The sequence below is a fragment of the Anolis sagrei genome, chromosome 2, assembly GCF_037176765.1.
Source record: "Anolis sagrei isolate rAnoSag1 chromosome 2, rAnoSag1.mat, whole genome shotgun sequence".
Taxonomy (NCBI): domain Eukaryota; kingdom Metazoa; phylum Chordata; class Lepidosauria; order Squamata; family Dactyloidae; genus Anolis; species Anolis sagrei.
In genome coordinates this window covers 186,952,146-186,973,735 of record NC_090022.1, presented here as the reverse complement: position 1 = coordinate 186,973,735, position 21,590 = coordinate 186,952,146, and the positions used below count along the sequence as shown (strand labels likewise).

Genomic DNA, 21,590 nt, shown 5'->3' with positions numbered 1-21,590 from the left:
GCAAGGCTGGCCGGGCCTCGCAGGGAGAGAGCCAGGAAGGCAGGCCTCTTCTCTGGGCCTTGGATGGGCCACTGCAGCAGAAGCAATTTGCCTTTCCCATGGCAAGAAACAGGATTTGCAGCCATGCCAGCCCAGTCCCTCCCCAGCACACAAACATATGTCTATTTGCCCTACATCTCTATCTTTTAGGCCTGTTTGATCAAGAAAAAATTTGTTTCTAAAATGTTTTGTAAATATTTACGAAATTTCGTAAATAACAAAACATTTTTTTGGAAAGTTTTGTAAATATTTTAAATATCGAAACAAAAAAACACCCCAATTAAGAATCGATTTTAGAAACAATTTTTTTCTTGATCAAACAGGCCTATTACATATATATATACCCCGTACATCTGGTCATCGGACTCTGGAACACCCTCCCCAAAGACATTAGACTAGCACCCACGTTCGTTGGCCAGGTCTTCAAATTCTTCCTAAAGACTGCCAAAGTGGGTGCTAGTCTAATGTCTTTGGGGAGGGCACATAGGATAATCTCCAGTACTATGTCCCAGAAGCACTTTATCAAAGTTTAAGACTCTCTGCACATTGCACTTGCCCAGAAATCCAACATGCTATTTGCCACACCCTGCACTTTTTGTAACTTGTACCGGCCCGGCCCTGGTTTTTATTGCGTAATAGTGTAATGTTTTGTTATTGCTTATGTTTTTATTTGCTTTGAAGTGTACTGTTATTGTTTTGCTGTTGTTGTGTTGAGGCCTTGGCCTATGTAAGCCGCATCAAGTCCTTCAGGAGATGCTAGTGGGGTACAAATACGGTTTAATAATAATAACTAGCTGTCCCCTGCCACGCGTTGCTGTGGCCCAGTCTGTTCATCTGGAAAATAAAGTAATGAGAAAGTGTTGGTTTCTAATATATGTAATTTCTTTATGCTTGTGGGTAAACAGTATGTCTTGCTGTTTCTTTGCCAGTGTTGATGTGGAGAGTGTCTGGTTTGCCCACCCTGGAACATGCAACATATAATTGTCCTTCTTTAAGGGTCCCTTTCAAATCTAGGATACTATATGTGTGTGAATCATATCTATCTGTCTATCTATCTATATCTATGGCTGGATGGCTCTTTGTCAGGAGGACTTTGATTACGTTTTCTTGCCCTGGTGAAGGGAGTTGGACTGGATTTTCTGTTGGTCATGGGGGTTCTGTGTGGGAAGTTTGCCCTGATTCTGTCATTCGTAGGGTTCAGAATGCTCTTTGATTGTAGGTGAACTGTGAATCCCAATGATTACAACTCCCAAATGTCAAGGTCTATTTCCCCCAAACTCCATCTGTGTTCATATTTGGGCGTATTGAGTGCTTGTGCCAAGTTTGGTCCAGATCCATCATTGTGCTCTCTGGATGTTAGTGAACTACAACTCCCAAACTCAAGGTCAATGCCCACCAAACCCTTCCAATTTTTTCTGTTGGTTATGGGATTTCTGTGTGCCGAGTTTAGTTCAATTCCATAGTTGATGGAGTTCAGAATGCTCTTTGATTGTAGGCAAACTATAAATCCCAGCAACTACAACTCCCAAATGACAAAATCCGAATTTTTTGAGTGATGGTTACTCCTTGCGTTGTGAGATGTTTTGTTGCCAAATTTGGTGTGATTTCGTTCATTGGTTCTTTTGATTTTAAGGTACTTATTATGCACAGAGCATTTATATATATATAGAAGATAGATAGATAATTGGCCGTAATAAAGTTTACTTACATATATATATATGTAAGTAAATATAGGTAAGTAAACCAGATATATATATATATGTAAGTAAACTTTATAAACTAAACGTCAAAAAAACCAAGATTATGGCAACAAGAATGATTGACAACTGGAAAATACAGGGAGAAACCGTGGAGGCCGTGACAGACTTTGTATTTCTAGGTGCAAAGATTACTGCAGATGCAGACTGTAGCCAGGAAATCAGAAGACGCTTACTTCTTGGGAGGAGAGCAATGTCCAGTCTCGATAAAATAGTCAAGAGTAGAGACATCAGACTGGCAACAAAGATCCGCCTAGTCAAAGCCATGGTATTCCCTGTAGTCACCTACGGATGTGAGAGCTTGACCTTAGGAAAGGCTGAGCGAAGGAAGATCGATGCTTTTGAGCTGTGGTGTTGTAGGAAAGTTCTGAGAGTGCCTTGGACTGCGAGAAGATCCAACCAGTCCATCCTCCAGGAAATAAAGCCTGACTGCTCGCTGGAGGGAAAGATACTAGAGACAAAGTTGAAGTACTTTGGCCACATCATGAGGAGACAGGAAAGCCTAGAGAAGACAATGATGCTGGGGAAAGTGGAAGGCAAAAGGAAGAGGGGCCGACCAAGGGCAAGATGGATGGATGGCATACTTGACTGACTTGACTTGACTGACCATACTGGACTGACCATGAAGGAGCTGGGGGTGGTGATGGCCGACAGGGAGCTCTGGCGTGGGCTGGTCCATGAGGTCACGAAGAGTCGGAGACGACTGAACGAATGAACAACAAATATATATGTTAGTAAACCAGATGTCTAGGTTAGGACAAAGACACACATACACTCCACTCCAAAGGCACACATACACTCCACTGGTCTCATTTCCAACAGACCTCTGGGGATACTTGCCACAGATGCAGGCGAAACGTCAGGAGAGAATGCTACTGGAAGATGGCCATCTAGGCCGGAAAACTCCCAGCAACCCAGTGATTCCAGCCATGAAAGCCTTCGACAACACATTATACAGACTCCGTTCCATGCACAAAATCATTCAAAAGATCCTGTATAAAATTACCTTTAGGTCATGTGTATAAGATGCATATGAAACATAAATGAATGTCGTGTTTAGACTTGGGTCCGATCTCCAAGCTATCTCAGGAGGTAGGCGCAAGCAAAGATGCCGCAATCCACACTGTTCCTGGGCCCCCAGGCATTTTGGATCAGGGACACTCAACCTCTAGCACCGTCTGAGGCACGTGGCCGGCAGGGCAAAACAAAGAACGCACGCGACCGCTCTTCCGCCAGTGCGCATGCGCTTCTGTCCTCCGTGTTGTGCCTCGCATCCTGTTGGCCCCGCCCCTTGCTCAGGGGCTCGGTTCTACCTTCTTTCCTTGCCCGGAAGTGACGTTAAGAAAGGGGGCGGGATAAAAATCACCGAGAGCGCCGGGAAGTTACTTCCGGTTCCCCTGACATTCCCGCCTCTTCGAATCCGGTGAGCGGAAAAGAAAGAAAGAAAGGAGTGTGTGTGTGAGAGAGAGGACAGAGAAAGTCTAAATCAAGTCCTGAAGCCTCCGGGGAAGGAGTTTGGCGGCAGAGAGAGAGAGAGAGAGAGCGCGAGTTGACGTGGTTCCTTTCCTGTTTGGTTCGCGGCCTACTCTTCCGGTAGGTTTTTGGAAGGGGTCGTCATGGAAACAGCTCCCCCTCCCCTTTTACCTTATGTGTCCCTCCATTAACCTGAGCTGCACCCACCTCTCTTCCCTCTCTTTGTCTTTGCGAGGGCAGCATGGCGGCAGAGTGACCCAGCTCTGAGCGGGAAAAAGTTCACCTGAGGGGTGAAGTCTGACAGGATTTGAGTCTTTTCGGTGTATATGGCATTCCCAATGTTGTCTGCCTGGAAGGAGTAAAAACTTCAGAAGAAAGTTTAGCCTGAAGAAGAGAAGGCTGAGAGGGGATATGATAGCCATGTATAAATATGTGAGAGGAAGCCACAGGGAGGAGGGAGCAAGCTTGTTTTCTGCTTCCCTGGAGACTAGGACGCGGAACAATGGCTTCAAACTACAAGAGAGGAGATTCCATCTGAACACGAGGAAGAACTTCCTGACTGTGAGAGCCGTTCAGCAGTGGAACTCTCTGCCCCGGAGTGTGGTGAAGGCTCCTTTGGAAGGTTTTAAACAGAGGCTGGATGGCCATCTGTCAGGGGTGCTTTGAATGCAATTTTCCTGCTTCTTGGCAGGGGGTTGGACTGGATAGCCCATGAGGTCTCTTCCAACTCTTTGAATCTATGATTCTAAGAGTGCCTCATGAGGAAAGTCTGGCTGACAAGAAAAGTGTGGAACCAAAAGCTGACTCAGTGGAGGGTGTCATACTTTGGGTATATTGTAAGAACACAAAAAGCCTTTCTTACTGGGAAAGTGAGCTTGCGTGGCACTTTTGAGACCTCACTGAGAAAAAGTTTAGTTCAAGCATTTTATTTAATCATATTAGCCCTCTTTCTCTCTCCATATGGAGACGCAAAGCAGCACACAATCCAAAATTTTATGTCAAATATATAAATATAAAATAATAAAACAAGATATCTTTATATATTATCAGTAGTAATTATATATGTAATATTTTAGTATTACTAGTCAAAGCCATGGTATTCCCTGTAGTAACCTACGGATGTGAGAGCTGGACCTTAGGGAAGGCCGAGCGAAGGAAGATAGATGCTTTTGAACTGTGGTGTTGGAGGAAAGTGCTGAGAGTGCCTTGGACTGCGAGAAGATCCAACCAGTCCATCCTCCAGGAAATAAAGCCCGGCTGCTCACTGGAGGGAAGGATACTAGAGACAAAGTTGAAGTACTTTGGCCACATCATGAGAAGACAGCAAAGCCTAGAGAAGACAATGATGCTGGGGAAAGTGGAAGGCAAAAGGAAGAGGGGCCAACCAAGGGCAAGATGGATGGATGGCATCCTTGAAGTGACTGGACTGACCTTGAAGGAGCTGGGGGTGGTGACGGCCGACAGGGAGCTCTGGAGTGGGCTGGTCCATGAGGTCACGAAGAGTCGGAGACGACTGAACAACGAATGAACAACAACATCACAATATTGTCATTATATGTTATTATATTGCATTAATTACTTAGGCGATCCCTTGTTGGCCGAGTAGGATAGTCTTCCAGGATCAGTGTCCTGGCGGTGGGTCCGTAGGTGACTGTGGAGCCCTATTCTTGATCTGCATCTTCTCTCGCAATGGTTTCCATGTGGAAGGCGGTCTTGGTCGGGGTTGGCTTGACGCGCCTTCCTCTTGGCACGTTTCTCTCTTTCACCCTCTATTCGTGCCTCTTCAAATTCTGCAGCACTGCTGGTCACAGCTGACCACCAACTGGAGCGCTCAAGGGCCAGGGCTTCCCAGTTCTCAGTGTCTATGCCAGTTTTTAAGGTTGGCTTTGAGCCCATCTTTAAATCTCTTTTCCTGCCCGCCAACATTCTGTTTTCCATTCTTGAGTTCAGAGTAGAGCAACTGCTTTGGGAGACGGTGGTCGGGCATCCGGTCCAGCGGAGTTGATGGCGGAGGACCATCGCTTCAATGCTGGTGGTCTTTGCTTCTTCCAGCACGCTGATGTTTGTCCACTTGTCTTCCCAAGAGATTTGCAGGATTTTCCAGAGGCAGCGCTGATGGAATTGTTCCAGGAGTTGCATGTGACGTCTGTAAACAGTCAACGTCTCGCAGGCATATAGCAGGGTTGGGAGAACAATAGCTTTATAAACAAGCACCTTGGTATCCCTATGGATGTCCCGGTCCTCAAACACTCTGCTTCATTCGGAAAAAATATTGCATTAAGGAAATAATGAATAAAGGAAATAATCTTATATCTTTTCTAATACTGTTCTAGCAGACTTGTCTTTTATTGCTATTTGCTCTGATGCTAATGGGCTGTGTGACTTCCTCCTGGCATCTCTTCAACTTTCTAACAGGAATTTCCACTTCCACTTAATAGTTCCCTCTCTCTCCTGTTTCACTGGTTGCTTTCACACACTGTGATTATACCCATCCTTCTCAATAACACCTGCTGCTCCCATTTAGTCGATTTTATGACAGACAAAACATGACTTGTGTCTATCTTGAGGGGAAAGTCATATGCCTTGTCATTCTATAGCACACTCAGGTTTCCCCTACATACTTCCAACACATGGTGAACATGGATATACAGAGACTGTGGTTTTTAGAATGAAATTAGAATTGACTTGAAAACTATTCTAATATTTAGTTGTGAAAAAGCCCAAAATCTGCTATTTTACTATTATTGTATTTATTTATTTCCGTTACTTCTACCCCACCATTCTCACCCCCAAGGGGGGACTCAGGGCAGCTTACAAAGGAAGGCACAATTTGATGCCTATGTCAAAAATACATACATACATAAAAGCAATTAAACAGTGAACAGATTAAAAACATCAATACATAACACAATAGTAAACAATCTCATGGTCAGTGTTCAGAGTTCCATAAGTCCATTCCATTACGTCAATACCTGCCCATCATCAAGGTCTTTCCTTTAGCTGCCAGAATGTCCAAAAGCCTGGTCCCATATCCAGGTCTTCAATTTTTTTCTGAATGAGAAAAGGGAAGTCGCAGATCTAATCTCCCCGGGGAGTGAGTTTCACAGGTGAGGAACTCCACAGGTTCCACAGGTTATTCCCTGTTAGTTGTCTCTCTGTCTGTGTGTTTTCTTGACTGGATCTACATTGTCATATAATGCAGTTTCAGAATGTGGATTACCTGCATTGAACTGGATTATATGGGGAATAAGTATGAGGGGAAGGAAAGAAAGAGAATAAGGGAAATATTTGGCCAATACCAGGTACAGTATATATGCTAATAATAATAAAAATAGGAAAATTACGTTGGAATATGAGCATAATATGCCTAACTGACCACTATTTTTATCCTAATAAACAAATTGCATATCTCAAAGCAAAAAGCAGCCTATTTTTTGCAACATCATATTGATGCAGAACAATTAGATCAAGTGATTACATCCTGAAAAACTAGTTCCAAGGTTTTGCTCTTAGTTACATCGGAGATCATGGAGGAGAAGAGTGCAGAGTGTGTATTCATCTTCTTTAATTTTCTAAAGACAATGTGAGAACAAAACGGATTGTATTTCAATGGCATTGCACCTTAGAAAAATTATTCTACCCTTGGTCACTTGGTTAGACTTTTATAAATTCAGAAGGCTTGTGATATAGGCAACAATGATGTTTTTTTTTTTTTGCTTTTGTTTGCAAGGTGGTAGTAATGAACCACTTGTTTCTTTTAGCTTGTGATGGAAGAAAGCTCTGTTTTGTATCACATTCCCTCAGGATTACTTGTAAATTATGCTATATGTAAGTGATTGCATCTGAGGGGGAACAAAACTGAACCGTGATCTATTATTCATTACATCAGTGTTAATGGAGGATGAAGGGTAAGAGACCGTGAGAAAAAGTCCTATTTGAAGGTAGCTTTAGAAAGCCTTTCATAAAACCATTTAGGTGTGTAGCATTTCTGTTTGTGGAAGCTTCTGGGGAGGATTTTCTTTTTTGGAGGGAAACAGGGAGAAGAATATTCAGAGCATCGCTACAGCCTCCGTAAAGGCCTGGCTTCAGAATGGTGTTCTGTTATCATAGACTACTGAGATTTAAAAATCTTACTAGTTTTTAATTTGATGTGACGTATACTAGGTGGGGTTATTAATCTCTATTATGAATGCATCCTTGTTAGAATTAGTGCCTGAAAGAGCCACTGCATTTGATTTTGAATTTATGAAGGGCACTATGTTCTTTCTCTTACATTGCAAAAGTAATTCTCATTCTCTTGTTTTTCATACAGTGCTTTCAGAACAATCCTAAACTATATTGAAATAGTACAAATCGGCAGCATATATGTTGGTTTACACTTATCTAAGCAGGCATTGTGAGTAGTATATTTACTCTTTTTACCCCCACACACATCCTTGTTTCTTTGAATTTCCTCCACTAGTTTCAGAGACCAGAATTAGTTATGCCAGTTGCGAGTTGGCATGGAGGGAAGAAACAATCCTCAAGTTTCCTTGGCAAATGTGCAGGCTATATAACAGGGCATAATTGGATCCTCCAGTGCGAGGTAGCCCTCTCCCAGGTGGAGGGGTATCTATCCCACCCTAACCCTTCTTAAGCGACTACCAAAGAGGTAGGCTTGCTTCTCATCAATTTTTCTAGAAGTAAAAAAGTCTTTAGATAACTACATGTTTTTTTCAATCCTTCACTGAGGAAATAATGAATTTCTACTACACTCAGTGGGCTGTCCTGAATTGTTTTTTTTAAATGTAATGCAGAATTGTTCTTCATTATATCCTTTTCTTTCTTATAGGTACTTGAAACTTTCATCCTCTGAATCCGTTATGTGAATGGTGTAGTAATGGGTGAGTGTGAATTATACCTAACTACTTTATTTACAGGGTTTTTTTGTTTTTATAAAAGTTTAAAGAAATTTTCAACAGAGCATTGTAACTTCCTGTATGTGCAGACATGATCATCTTATCTAACAGCAGAGTCCCCAAAGCCCTTGTGAGTATCTAAGTTTAATGTTTAGTGCCTTCCATTCCATAGTTTGGAATTGACTTTTATCCTACAGTCAGTGACTTCAACAGCCTAAGGAGCTATTCCTGCAGTAATCAGAAAGAAAAATAATGTCATATTGCTCTGGGATGAGTAAACTTGCTTTACATCCAGGATCTTCTTTCTATAGGAGATGAGCAGATGTAGCTAAGGGTAGAAGCTTTTGGCATATAGGAAATGACCATTTGCTTCTCCAGTGCATGACAGATGCATGGCTGGATTTTATCTTTAGTGACACAATTTCTGTTTGGGCTGGTATGTCTACTAAGCAGATCAGTAGAATTGGCATTAGTGAGCAGTACGGATTGCTTTCATGCTTACTGCTCTTTTGCAGTTTATTGTAGTTGAAGACAAATATATTCAGTTTAAGTACCTTTTAAAACTAAATTTAAGTCACTGAATCCACACTGGCACCCTTTTACAAGCTGTAATTTGTATGATTGCATGTATTATTGCTGAAACTTAATGTTTTGCAAAGTGTTCGCTGCCTCGCTTCCCCAATTGTAGTTGTGTGTTATAATTGGGCATCGCCTTTTAAAAATCATGCTACTGGTTTTTCTTCGACTTTCCAATCAAATGCTTCTTTAGTATTTCCTATTTCTACTCTTCACAGTCTCCAAAAGAAATCCCTGTGCCCTTTGACAATTCTTAAAAAGGCTTTTACTATGAATATTTCTCTTAGATTCTTCCTGAGAATCTGACTGTTAGCAGCTCTCTTTTTTACAGATGAAATTGCTGATAGTATGAAGATGGATGCTGGAGACTCTGTGTTAGCTAATCACACATCTGTGTTCAAGACTCTTCCTCTGCAGCAGGATGCTGTCTTGGGAGATCACCTTCCTGTGTCTGACAACAAGGTTCGGAAATTAGCCATATTTTGCAATTTTATCCGTGCGGTAATTTTGTTATATAGCTTTCCTCCAAACATTCCAATATGATTGTAATTGTTTATTTGTGTTATTTTTATTACAGCTTTTATTTGATTTGGTTCAGTGGAACTGAAGGCATATGTACCTTTAAAAACTTTAAACTTTAAAAACATTAATTGTGCTTTTCCAGCTGTTCAAAAGTTTCTGCCTCCCTCAAGATAAAATTATATTTGGGGTTCCTGAGGTTATGTGAAAACAGAACATAATATAAAAATAACAGAATACTAATTGTCTACTAATTATAAGGCCTATGTCCCAGCATCTGAACCATCTTGATGTTTAGCATAGTAATGCTTTCTGCAACAAGCAGTATGGGCAATGGGTGATTTATAAATCACTTTCTCACATCTCAAGTCCTCCTGATAACTTTCTCTACTTGGGATTTTGTCCTTACCTCTTAGGGAGTCTGTTTTGTTCAGTTATCCTAAAGTAATATTACTTTTCATGTAGAAAGTGTTGCTTGTTATCTAAATGTGTCACTTCCTTGCGTTTTGCAACCAGTTTTGCGCATGATTTCATGCTGCAAAATACAGTTCTTTCTTCCTGTGTACTGCTGTAGTTCATGATCTGTATAGAAAAGTGCATTTATTTTCCTTCTGAATATGATCTTTCTCTTTTTTAATATCCTTTGGTTTTTATTTCCTTCTTATTCAGTTTTTAGCAAACAAGCTTGATGGTTTGGAGAGACCTTTTACTTGTTCTACAGTAAATTCCTCCTGTAACTTCAGTTATTTGCCAGGTAAGACAGGCTGTTTTAACTACAGTTGATGTATTAATTGAAATCAATCAGATTGTAAAATACAGACAACAACTATTACATAGAACACATAGCTTGCTTAAAAGTGAACCAAGTTATGATAGCATCTGTAAAACTAAGTTTTGGAATTATTTATTGAAACTCCTGTAGTTTCTTTCTCTTAAGTGATACTGGCTAAGAGATACATGCTGCAAACCACTTTCAAGGCAAATGATATTTGATGCAATTAAATTGTTTAGTAATAACTTTGATGTGAGGCTGCTGGCTTCTAATTTACTATTCAATGGTTCTATCCTGGCAGAACCTCCATCCTCTGAGACCTATCAAGCCTCTGGAGGGCTAAGAACATTTGGAGCAAGCGCCAATGGACAGTGGAGAAGTTGTGGTTCTACACTTGGTCCTATTTTGCAGAAACCTAGACCAAATCGCAGCGTGTACTTTGAGACACGCAAAAACCTGAGGTTTGTCTGTTCCCATTCGATTGTCATTTTGGTTTACCATGTTTATCAATTTAGGGTTTTTTTCAGCCATGAACTGGAAAAGGATTTTTTTTTCAAAGAGAGAGAGAGAGAGAGAAGAGCATATAAAGTAACAGTGTATTTAGAACAATAGCAATGATATTTTCCACAGACAATATCCTGAAATATATCAATATTAGGGTATAAAATATTTGTTTATTTATATGCCACTTCCACCAGATTGTGCCAAAAGCATTTGTATGTATGTCTATAAGCGATCACTCATGGCCGAGTATGATTGTCTTCCAAGGGTAGAGTCTTGGAGGTGAGAATGTATATGACTGTAGAAACCTGTTCTGGATCCGTATAATATTTCACTTTGAGGATATAGATTTCTAGATGAAAGACAGTCATGACAAAGATTTTCTAGGTGCACCTTCTTCTTGGCACATTTCTCCCTTTTGCCCTCTATTTCTGCCTTTTCAAAATCCATTACACTGTTGGTAACATATATTACAATGCTTGAGGACCAGGGCTTACCACTTCTTGGTGTTTACATCACATTTTTAAGGTTAGCTTTAAGCCCGTATTTAAATCTCTATTGTTGTCCACCAACATTCCGTTTTCTGTTCTTAAGTTGGGAATAAACTACTTTGGGAGATGGTGATTTGGCATTTGGACATGACCAGTCCAGCAAAGTTGTCGATGGAGATTCCTCTCTTCAGTGCTGGTGGTCTTTGCTTCTTCAGAATGCTGATATTTGTCCTCAAGTTTTTCCAAGAGGTCTGCAGGATTTTTTGAAGGCAACACTGATTGTTCTAGAAGTTGAGTGTGACATTTGTAGATGCTCCATGTTTCACAGCATCTTGGTATCACTATGAATGTCCTGATTCTTGAACACTCTCTGCTTTATTTGAAAAAATGCTGCACTCGCAGGTCTCAGACGGTGTTGTATTTTGGTGTTGATGTTGACTTTTGTAGAGAGGTGGCTACCAAGGTAACGAAAGTGATCAACATTTCCTAGCACTACACCATTAAACTTTATTGCTGACATTGCAGAAGAATTGGCTGGTGTCTGCTGGTAAAGCACTTTGGTTTTCTCAATGTTCAGTGAGAAGCCAAGCTTTTCATATGCTTCTGTATACTAATAGTAGACTAATAGTATACTATAATAAGTTCACTATGTATGGAGTGAATTGCCTTTATAATGCTGGTGGTGCAGCAGTTTAAACCGCTGAGCTGCTGAACTTGCTGGCTGAAAGGTTGACGGTTTGACTCTGGGGAGCGGGGAGAGCGGGGAGAGCTCCTATCAAGCCTCTGGAGGGCTAAGAACATTTGTAGCAAGTGCCAATGGACAGTGGAGAAGTTGTGGTCCTACACTTGGTCCTATTTTGCAGAAACCTAGCCCCAGCTTCTGCCAATCTAGCAGTTTGAAAATGCAAATGTGAGATTCTGCCTTTCAGGAAAGTAACAGCCCTCTATGCAATCATGGTGGCCACATGACCTTGGAGGTGTCTATACACAACACTGGCTCTTCAGCTTAGAAATAGAGATGAGCACTACCCTTCAGAGTCAGACACAACTAGACTTAATGCCAGGGGAAACCTTTACCTTTAGTAAAACATTAAGATATTTGTATAATAACTAAGTTGTATCATTTCCCATTCTAAAAATAGATATAGGACATTGAGGTGCAGAAAAGTAAAATGCTTTGACTTGGTACTTGAGAACCTGTAGCACTTATCAAAGGACTGTATATAAGAGCATGCTACTGGTCTGTTTTCTTTTTTGTTATGATGCGAGAGGAAGAATCCAAGGAAGGTTGGACAACTTTCAACTTGAGTCCTTGTCATCCCACCTAGACTCTGCTACTCATCAAGATACTTTGTTTTCTCTTTCACATCCATAGGACCTAAGTGAATGTCAGCAAAAACAATATGTAGCTACAACATAAAATATTTTAAAGAGCTACTTAGTAAATTTGAAACAGTAATACTGTTTTAAAAGATCGAAGTGATACTTGTTTTTTGCAGGCTGTGGGAAATAAGAAGAAAGTGTGTTTTCAGTTTATGTAGTATAAAACTCAAAGCCTTAAAAATCTGTTTAATACTGGCTAACTAAGCAAATATGGAACTTTTTCTGCAGTGGGACATCTAATTCCTATGCCGGGAAATCAAACCACCATTGCCCTGTTTCTGCCTATGAAAAATCCTTTCCAATTAAGTCTGTTACCAGTACATCATGGAATGCCCCATGCCGTCGAAGCTTGCTGAGTCCCAAAAAATCCCAGAGGAGATTCATCAGCACTGCAGAAGAGGTAGGTGAAAGTAAAAAGTAGAGTATTGAGTAGAGCTCATTTAAAAAACAAATCTTATCCTTTTACTTTTTTCCTCTTAGGTAGGTTTGGTCAATCAACTCATTTCATGGGTTAGACCTTTTTACTGCTGGATAGACATTGTTACTCAGTGGGGCTCCTTTCTCTGGGTATTTAAAGCATATAAAAACACTCCCAATCTTATTCAGGTCAACTCTTTGTTTTTCATCTTCAGTGCTGAGGCTTATGGATCAAAGTGGTCTTTGCTAATTTGGTTGTTGTTTTTACAGAAACTAAATTATTATTTGCCCTAGTTAAAACCTTTTCCACTCTTGAAACAGATAAACTTGTGGACTTTAATACAGTAAAAATATTTATAGAGACCCAAAACAGAATTACTTAGCTCCTTTCAGTGTATGTGATTATTTCTCCATAGACTGTTCGAGAGGAAGAGAAAGAGATCTACCGGCAGTTGATCCAAATGGTTACAGGGAAGAAAAACTCAGCCTCCAAGACTGCTTCACTTTTCTCCCTCCACTTGTGAGTCCCTGAAGTGTACAAACTGAGTTAGGCTTCGTTTTTTCTTCTTTTTTGGCAAGTTCTAGTAATTTGTTTATGCTTTCAGAGCTAGATGTACAGGTTCCAATGGAAACCTTAGACAAGAAGGTGAAAATACGAATCGAAGCCCTTTAGAAGTGTGTGGCACCCCTGCAAGCAATCATTCACCTGCTATTCTCAGGATTCAGGAGCAGCATTCTCACAAACCACAGCCACATTCGATCCCTAGTTTCTCTTCACATGTTAGCTTTGAACCAAAGGATGCCAGTACACCGAGACAGCAAAACAGCCAAGCAGCATTGAACATGCAGGCCAAAGGTAAATGCTAGATATAAGCTGATTGGTGGATTTTTCTTCCATGATTCCTTAGTTACTGCTTTCTCTAAATTGAGCATGGTAATCACATGACCCGTTCCACAGGTCTTGTTGGACTACATATCCCAGCAATACCAGGCAGTGTAGCCAGTAGCGAGGAATGTTGGAACTTGCAGCCCAACAGCATCTGGAGGGTTGCATATGCTCCATGCCTGCCTTACAGCACTTGTAAACAGAAGTTGGCTGATGGTCATTCTGTAGCTTCTAGCTTCTAGCTGATAGTTGCAATCTGCTACTAAATTAACATCTCAAAAAGAATTGGAATTCTAATCTGATTCTTAACAGTCTGGATATGCAACAGTATCATGCATATGTAGCTATTATATCTGTGGAGTAACTCTTAGCAGGAAGATAATGAAGAATCTGGATTGACATTTCTGGAAAAGTTTGTTTTCAAATATGAATTTTAATCTTTCTGTGTATCTACTACATATAGGTTCTGACTCTGTCATAATGCTCAATGGCAAAGACATACAATCCCCGGCTCCAAGGCAAGTATTTTTTTTTTCTGATTGGCTGGTTTTCTTTCTTTCTGTTTGTTTTGTATATTTTTGTATATACAAAATATTTCTGTTGGTATTGCAGTTTGTATTGGTTTAGATCAGAGCTTTCCAAACATTTCATGTTGGTGACACACCTTTTGGACATGGATCATTTCACAACACAGTAATTTGGTTTTACTAGCAAACCGGAAGTTAAATCAGCGCTTTATGAGAGATTACACATTGTTTCTTACACCTACATCCTACAGCCAACATAGTAACATATTGTGGCAGTTTGGATAGCTCTTATTTAGATATTTAGCTCAGATGCCTGTGTATAATTGAACATCAGTTGTGCCTCTATGTGTGTATCTGTACTATTGTCACCTGTTGACTTAAGAATGGCCCCATGAATTCCATTCTGTTCTGTTAGGCAAAGAATACTGAGGGATGGCTTGTCCATTGCTGGTATTCTTTGGCCTTTCTTTGTCCAAATACTTAATAGGCCTGACAGCTTAGTTGCCAAGGTAAGATGCCTGACTGTTTCGATCCTATCCCAGTCAGCTCATGCTCCTTTTAGAGTTGAAATTCATGACCTCATTTAGCCAAATAATCTTGACAGGCATTTTTTTGTATTCTGCAACATTAAAAATTCCCTATGTTTAAGGGAGGCATATCCTGAATATATATAGGTTGTTCTGCTCCTCTCCATAGGCAGGATCAAATAAACCTTTTTGAGGGCTTCCAGTAAGCCTTCCAAGTCTCCCCCCCCCCCCCCTCAAATGGTTTTAGTGTTGGCAGAGGTTGCTTGGGGTGTAAACTGTTGTTTACTTGTCAGGATTATCTCTGTTACCATCCTCTGCTTTGTTTTCATTGGTATTTCCTCTGGTAGGTAGGCAGTTTTTATAACACCGATCTTATTTAATCTGTTTTCTTTAAAAATGAAGAAAGGATAGAGAGAAAGACACTAATACCTATTTTAAATGAAGAAATAGATCAGAACACAAAGTTGACACATGCCCTGCCTAAAAGGCATCTTCATTCTCCTGCCTACAAAGAAAGGGGCAGGGTAAAGGTAATTGTTGTATGTGGATTTTCTTTTCATAAAACTTTTCTTTTCAGACTGTAACTTCACATCAACAGGTGCTTATTGTTTTTCCTTCCAGGCCACTGAACTTGGGGGTGGAGATCATGTCTCTGTGTTTGCATGTCAGCCAGATATTTTCTTCTGGTTTCTGCTTGCCACTTCCTTGGTTTTCATTTCTGACACTTCACCTTCTGGAGTGAGTTTGCAGTGCCTTCTAGTGAGAGATTCCTAGCACTGCATCCCTGCTGGCTCCTTGTGTGTAACATTCATTCAAACACCATGGCTTTGACCCATCATTTTAACTGCCCACAGTTTTTAACCTACATTTTACTTCAGTTTGGCTACATACTATGCAGTTGGGCTACGTTATTATTTTTATTTAGTTTTCTTTCATAGCTATCATTGCCTTTTATTGGCGTTTAAGCTAATAATACTTTGTTTTCCTCATAGAAGAAACATTCATACTTTTCATCTCTTTTCTGCTTTCAGCACACCTTTCTTTGAGGCTGAATTATGGATAAAAGAATTGTAAGTGTTTTTATACATAATATGTTAGGCTAATGTTTATAGATTCAATATGCACCTATTACTCAAGAATTAGCCTTCTTATACATGCTGCATCCAGCTTGTTATCTTGGTACTTTTCCAAATCGGGTTAAACAATTATGGCTCAAATCAAAATCAAATTTGATTTGCATCTGTATTGCAATAGCCAGTGCAGTTTTAACAAGTACAGTATAGGTCAACACATCACCAGTGTAGGAGCGTACTAATGCTGATGATAAAACAGTTGTACACCAAAAAGATATTCCTGGTAGTGAAGTGAATACAGGCAATCTCCAAGTTACAGACAAGATAGTTTCTCTAGGTTTGTTCTTCAGTTGAATTTGTATGTAAGTTGAAACAGGTACATTTTAAAGTGTAATTCCAGCCATTTTTTAAAGTGCTGGAAGAGTTAACATCCCTGTAATATTTATTTTGTGGTCTGTGTCCCTGTTCTGAACATTCCATCTCACTTTCTGTCTCTGTGAAAATTTTGGGTTGTTGTGGAAACAACGATTGGTAATAAAGCTTCAGTGGAGAGAGATTTTTCCCGTGATAACTCCTACAGGAGTGAATTTTCCTTCTTAGGGGTAAATACAACTAATTGGCATTCAGAAACCAGTATTCTTTTAAGAAACAGCTGTCAAAGTAAATTACAGCTTTCTTCCTCCTGCTATTAGAGTAAACGCTTGTGATTCTTTTGCTACAATGACCAGAAAAACTGACCTCTAAAAATCAGCCATCACTGGAAGAGAAGCTGGAGCTCTCCCAAAAAGTTTTGCCTGCAGCCTGTTTTCACAGAAGTTGTTAGGGTGCATGGGGTGACAGACAAAAGCTGTTGACTTACGACTGATACAAGAAAATAGTGGTAGAATTCATAGTCTGTTTTTCAATTAGTGACTTGAAGAGTTTTCATCTTGTGTGTATTAAATCCGTTCTCCTTATCAGTAATCAGTACCTTGCCATAGTTGTCTTGAAAGTAGGAGAACAAAATCCTTCAGTAAGTCCAGATGATGTTTCATGACTTCTTCTCCCATGTATGTGTGGGCAGTCCTTTTTTACTTTCTGAAATATCCACCAATAAACTGCTTGTGGGCAAGGAATTAAAAAAAGGAGAAGATGTCTTTGTGGAAGGTATATGCAGTAAAACATTTAGACTGGGGAATGACAATTCATATGTCTCATATTTTGATAGATTCCAAATACATTCTTTCTCCCTCATTCCTCCAATCCTCAGTTGATTTAGAGCAGTGGTTCTCAACCTGTGGGTCCCTAGATGTTTTGGCCTTCCAGAAATCCTAACAGCTGGTAAACTGGCTGGGATTTTTGGAAATTGTTAAAACACCTGGGGACCCACAGGTTGAGAACCACTGATTTAGAGGCATAAGGTAGGGATAGAACTTACTGGCAATTTCCTTTGTTGAATTTGGCCGCATTTCCCTTCCTCTATCTCAGATGGGTTAGATATGAACATTAATCATGAGCCTAAACAAACAAGACTTCATATAGTTTAAAACAACAAAGATGTATACTTTATTGCTGTGTATACTAAATCTGTCTGCTGAATGCAAAATTTTTCCTAGGACCAGCGTATATGACTCTCGAGCACGTGAGAGATTGCGACGTATAGAGGAACAAAAAGCTTTAGCATTGCAGTTGCAGAACCAGGTAAAAGTCAAAAGTCCTTTTAAAAATGAATATTGTGATTTAATATGATATGGGAAGCACCCTGATTTCTTCAGATAGCTTTCTCTTCCAGAAAGAGAAAGAATCAATTTTCAGGGATTGGGGGCTGCATTGCCAACCTCGGGGGACGTTGGAGAGCAATTCACACACCACAAGCTCTTCCACCCAATTTTTTTAAATCAGAAAGATCCCAAATCCCACAGTATCCCCTCCAGGTGTTTTGGACTTCAACTCTCAGAATTACTTTGGAGAAACTAGGGCTAGAGCTTCTGCAAGTTGGAGGCCCAAATACTTGGATTGCTGCAGATTGGGCAGGCCTGGTCTAGGCAATGTGAGGAGGAATTTTATATTTTGATTTTCCCCTCTATTTTATTTACCAATTTGTTCATTCTGTTATTTTTTTCCTGTTATTTCTATTTCTTTTTACTTCGTGTGCTTTATTTCCATTTTTCTCATATATTTTTTTTATAATTTTATTTACATCTTGCCTTTTTGTCATCCCAGGATAGATTAGTAATGTCTGATGCAACTGAGGATTATATATGCACATTAGCTCATGTAAGAATAAAAACCAGTTAGTGTAAAACAGTGGTTCCCAACCTTTGGTCCTCCGTGTTTTGGACTTCAGCTCCCATAATTCCTAACAGTTGGCAAGCTGGCTGGGATTTCTGGGGAGCTGAAATCCAAAATACTTGGAGGACCAAAGGTTGGGAACCACTGGTCTAAAAGCTGATGAGCAAGCTGGAAGCCAGTACTAGATTGAAACCTAAGTAAAGTGAATCACAGGATTTCATTTCTCACCTTTATTTAAAAAAAATAATTTATCAGGTGGAAACATTTTGTGTATTATCTGAAAAGTGAGAAGCTGTAAAATGAGTCACTGCTATCTGAAGGATGTGTCTTTTAGAGATTGCAGAAGCAGGGGTTTTGCCTACCTGACTCAGTAGACTTACACCTGCGAGTGCCTCTTGAGAAGGAAATTCCGGTCACAGTCGTTCCAGAGGACAACAGGACCACACGCGTTGAAGAAAACTTTCCTGAAATCACAGAGGCAAGTTTTTAAATATATTAATGCTGAAAAGCTTTACAAATAAAGAACACTTTGAGCAAGTTTACAGAAATAGAAGATCATGTAACAAACCATCCTTGGACTGAATGAGATCTCACGGAGAACGTTCTAGCCAATTCTTTCCCCAATATGCCAATCTCTATGTTAGATTATTGTTGTTTCTTATGACATTTGATTTTCATGACCTATTTATCACATACTCGGACGATACTGCTGTAGGAACTGTAAACAGGAACAGTTGCTTACCTGGATTGTCAGTTCAGGCTTGTTGGCTCAAAAAGGTTCTGATAGCTCTAAATAAATTCAATTTGCCCTTATTTATTTTAGTGTGGGCAATTTTGCAGCATTGTTTGATTTGGTTGTGAAATCCTATTGCCATTACATTTTATAGCACCTTAGTAGGTATTATTGAGGAGCTCCTAGCATTTTCGGACACCATATTCTCCTCTTTGTCCCATGTGCTGTTATCTTTAGTGGAATTTTATTTTAAAAGTATATTTTTTTGAATGAAATGGTCAACAGCAAATTTAAGGAGCTCCAACTGTCCCACAATTTTTTCTAGCAGTTCAAAGATAGAAACAGCAGTGTTGGCTGTAAGAAGACATTGATTCATCACAAGGTCCGGGGTAATTGTTTGCCCTGTATGTTGTTTTACCTCACCTTCTGAGGCTTCTGTTTCATTTGACTCCAAGGGCACTCCTTCATGATTTACAGCCAAGTTGTTGCCAGAGTCTGCTGATGGAGGCTCATTAGCTTTATCATGAAGAATGAAGGGAGTAGCATTGTTTCAGTAGTAATTTGAAATAATGTGTTTAAATCAGGTATACTCACAGTTTCCTCCCGAAGAGCTCATCAATTTTCAGTTGTTTAGAAGCCGTGGTGTGTTGTTGATTCAGGGCTTGTCTGATGACTTTTTCCTGTTCCGCATTTCACGGAGAGGGAACAGGACAAACAAAAATACCAGAGCCCGTTAAATCATGTCCTATTGTGCCCCTTGTTAATTAGGTTTTATAAAGCCCAGTTTCAGGTATATGTATTTGTTTTTCTCCATTTCCAGCCTCTCTTAATCTGACCTGCATTTTCAGTATGTGGTACTCTCCTTTTTCCTGTCATTCCCCTCTTTGTGCTGGAACTTCATAGAAACAATTTATTGCCAGTCAAACCTAAAATTATTATGGCTATGATTCCAGATTCACAATAGTATTTTGTCTCTACCGTGGAAACAACCTTTTCCACCCATACCTTCTGTGAAAAAAAGTTACTTACTGTAATAGTTAAATTCAGGGGAAACTGTTGCATTGCCAAAGTCAGTATTTGTCACTCCTCCTTTATTTCTTTTAGGAGATGGACAGGGAAATAAAGAGTGTTTTACGAAGTGGCAACCAAGATGAGGTGTTGAGCGAAGCCTTCCGGTTAACTATAACTAGGAAAGACATTCACACCCTTAGCAATCTCAATTGGCTAAATGATGAGGTAATGTACTTTTCATTCTTAATATGCTTTTTGTTATTATATCAAATATCTTAATGAAGCTGTAAGTACTAGTTTATATCAGTTGAGAAGGGTCTGGCATCATGTTTATAGGACTTTTTTTTTGGTCATGTCAGGAGCGACTTGAGAAACTGCAAGTCGCTTCTGGTATGAGAGAATTGGCCGTCTGCAAGCACATTGCCTAAGGGACGCCTGGATGATTTGATTTTTTAAAAAATCATCCTTGTGGGAAGCTTCTCTCATGTCCCCGCATGAGGAGCTGGAGCTGATAGAGGGAGCTCATCCACCTTGCCCCGGATTCGAACCTGCGACCTTGTCGGTCTTCAGTCCTGCCGGCACAGGGGTTTATCCCACTGGGCCACCGAGGACTGAAAAGTTTGTATTGAAGTTTTTATTATACTGAATTTGTTGAACATTCTAGTCTTTTTGATAGCACTGGCTCAATGTGATCAAGGTTGAATACCACCATTTTAATGAATGTTCTATTATGAATAGAAACATAACTTCTCAAGAAAATGCTCATTATCTTTTTATTGTATAAAAGCACCATATTAATACATCTCTTACAATACATCCATCTTCCTTTCAGATAATCAACTTCTACATGAATATGCTAATGGAAAGAAGTAAACAGAAGGGTTTTCCAACCGTTCATGCATTTAACACTTTCTTCTTCACCAAGTTAAAAAACGCTGGGTACACAGCTGTGAAGCGTTGGACTAAGAAAGTGGATATATTTTCTGTGGACATTCTTTTGGTGCCTATTCATCTTGGTATCCACTGGTGCCTGGCAGTGAGTATTTTCTTTTATTTGAGTTGGTATGTGTTTGACTGAGAGATGAAATTTGTTCATACAGTTCATTGTTCTCAAATTCTCCCACACCAGTCTGAAAAAATACTGTATTTCATCGCCTAATGGTCGCCACTGCGTAATAGCTGCACCCCTATCTTTTGGCTGGCAAAATTGGTATTTTTGTGATTCCTCACAGAGCTGTTTGGGGCTGATTGGGGGAATCAGTCCCAAATGGCTCTGCAACTGTTCTTCGAAGGCAAGGAAGTTTATAAACTATGAAATGAAGGTCTGTGGAACTTGATCTTCCCTTCTCTATCTAAAGACTTCCATTTTGGGTTTTGTAAAGTGCCTTACCTTTGGAGAAAAAAGGAAAGAAGGGGAAAGGGGTCTGTGGGAGATATGGCCTTTAGATATGTTCAGGGCCATTCCACAAAGAGGAGAAAGTACAAGTCCATTTCTTCACCCAAGTGTTCAGAAAGGCCATAAGTGGCTACACAACATAAAGAGTCAAGGATTTAGCTTCTCCCAGAATGGATTAAGTTCTTGCCTTTTGCTGTTCTACTTAGTGAAGGGGTTGGTACTTTTTTTGAGAAGAGTAATTTACCACATTTGACCAGTGGATAGGTTGACCGGGGGGTTTTGAGCTGATTTTCTAGATGCATACATTAGTATACAGGATATACTCTTATGCCATCTTTCC

General features: G+C 40.0%; 2 protein-coding genes across 7 annotated transcripts in view; one reads left to right on the top strand and one right to left on the bottom strand.

The window, feature by feature from the left end:
• The window catches only part of PFKM (phosphofructokinase, muscle), a 56,691-nt gene extending 53,613 nt beyond the window's left edge, over nt 1-3,078 (bottom strand). For both annotated transcript variants that reach the window (XM_067464252.1, XM_060762951.2), the window contains exon 1: nt 2,803-3,078. The gene's annotated coding sequence lies outside the window, so the exon portion shown is untranslated. The remainder of the gene's footprint in view (nt 1-2,802) is intronic.
• Nucleotides 3,079-3,141: 63 nt separating this feature from the next.
• Nucleotides 3,142-21,590, top strand: part of SENP1 (SUMO specific peptidase 1) — a 33,735-nt gene continuing 15,286 nt past the window's right edge. Inside the window, exons 1-14 of one of the 5 annotated variants that reach the window (XM_067464253.1) lie at nt 3,142-3,389; nt 8,101-8,152; nt 9,060-9,205; nt 9,932-10,016; nt 10,336-10,495; nt 12,638-12,809; nt 13,243-13,346; nt 13,432-13,682; nt 14,176-14,230; nt 15,798-15,836; nt 17,435-17,519; nt 18,445-18,588; nt 19,948-20,079; nt 20,687-20,890. In XM_067464253.1, the coding sequence (XP_067320354.1) occupies nt 8,149-8,152; nt 9,060-9,205; nt 9,932-10,016; nt 10,336-10,495; nt 12,638-12,809; nt 13,243-13,346; nt 13,432-13,682; nt 14,176-14,230; nt 15,798-15,836; nt 17,435-17,519; nt 18,445-18,588; nt 19,948-20,079; nt 20,687-20,890 (1,581 nt within the window). In that variant the 5' untranslated portion in view covers nt 3,142-3,389; nt 8,101-8,148. The remainder of the gene's footprint in view (nt 3,390-8,100; nt 8,153-9,059; nt 9,206-9,931; nt 10,017-10,335; nt 10,496-12,637; nt 12,810-13,242; nt 13,347-13,431; nt 13,683-14,175; nt 14,231-15,797; nt 15,837-17,434; nt 17,520-18,444; nt 18,589-19,947; nt 20,080-20,686; nt 20,891-21,590) is intronic. The other 4 variants (XM_060762954.2, XM_060762952.2, XM_060762953.2 and 1 more) reach the window with 4 other exon arrangements.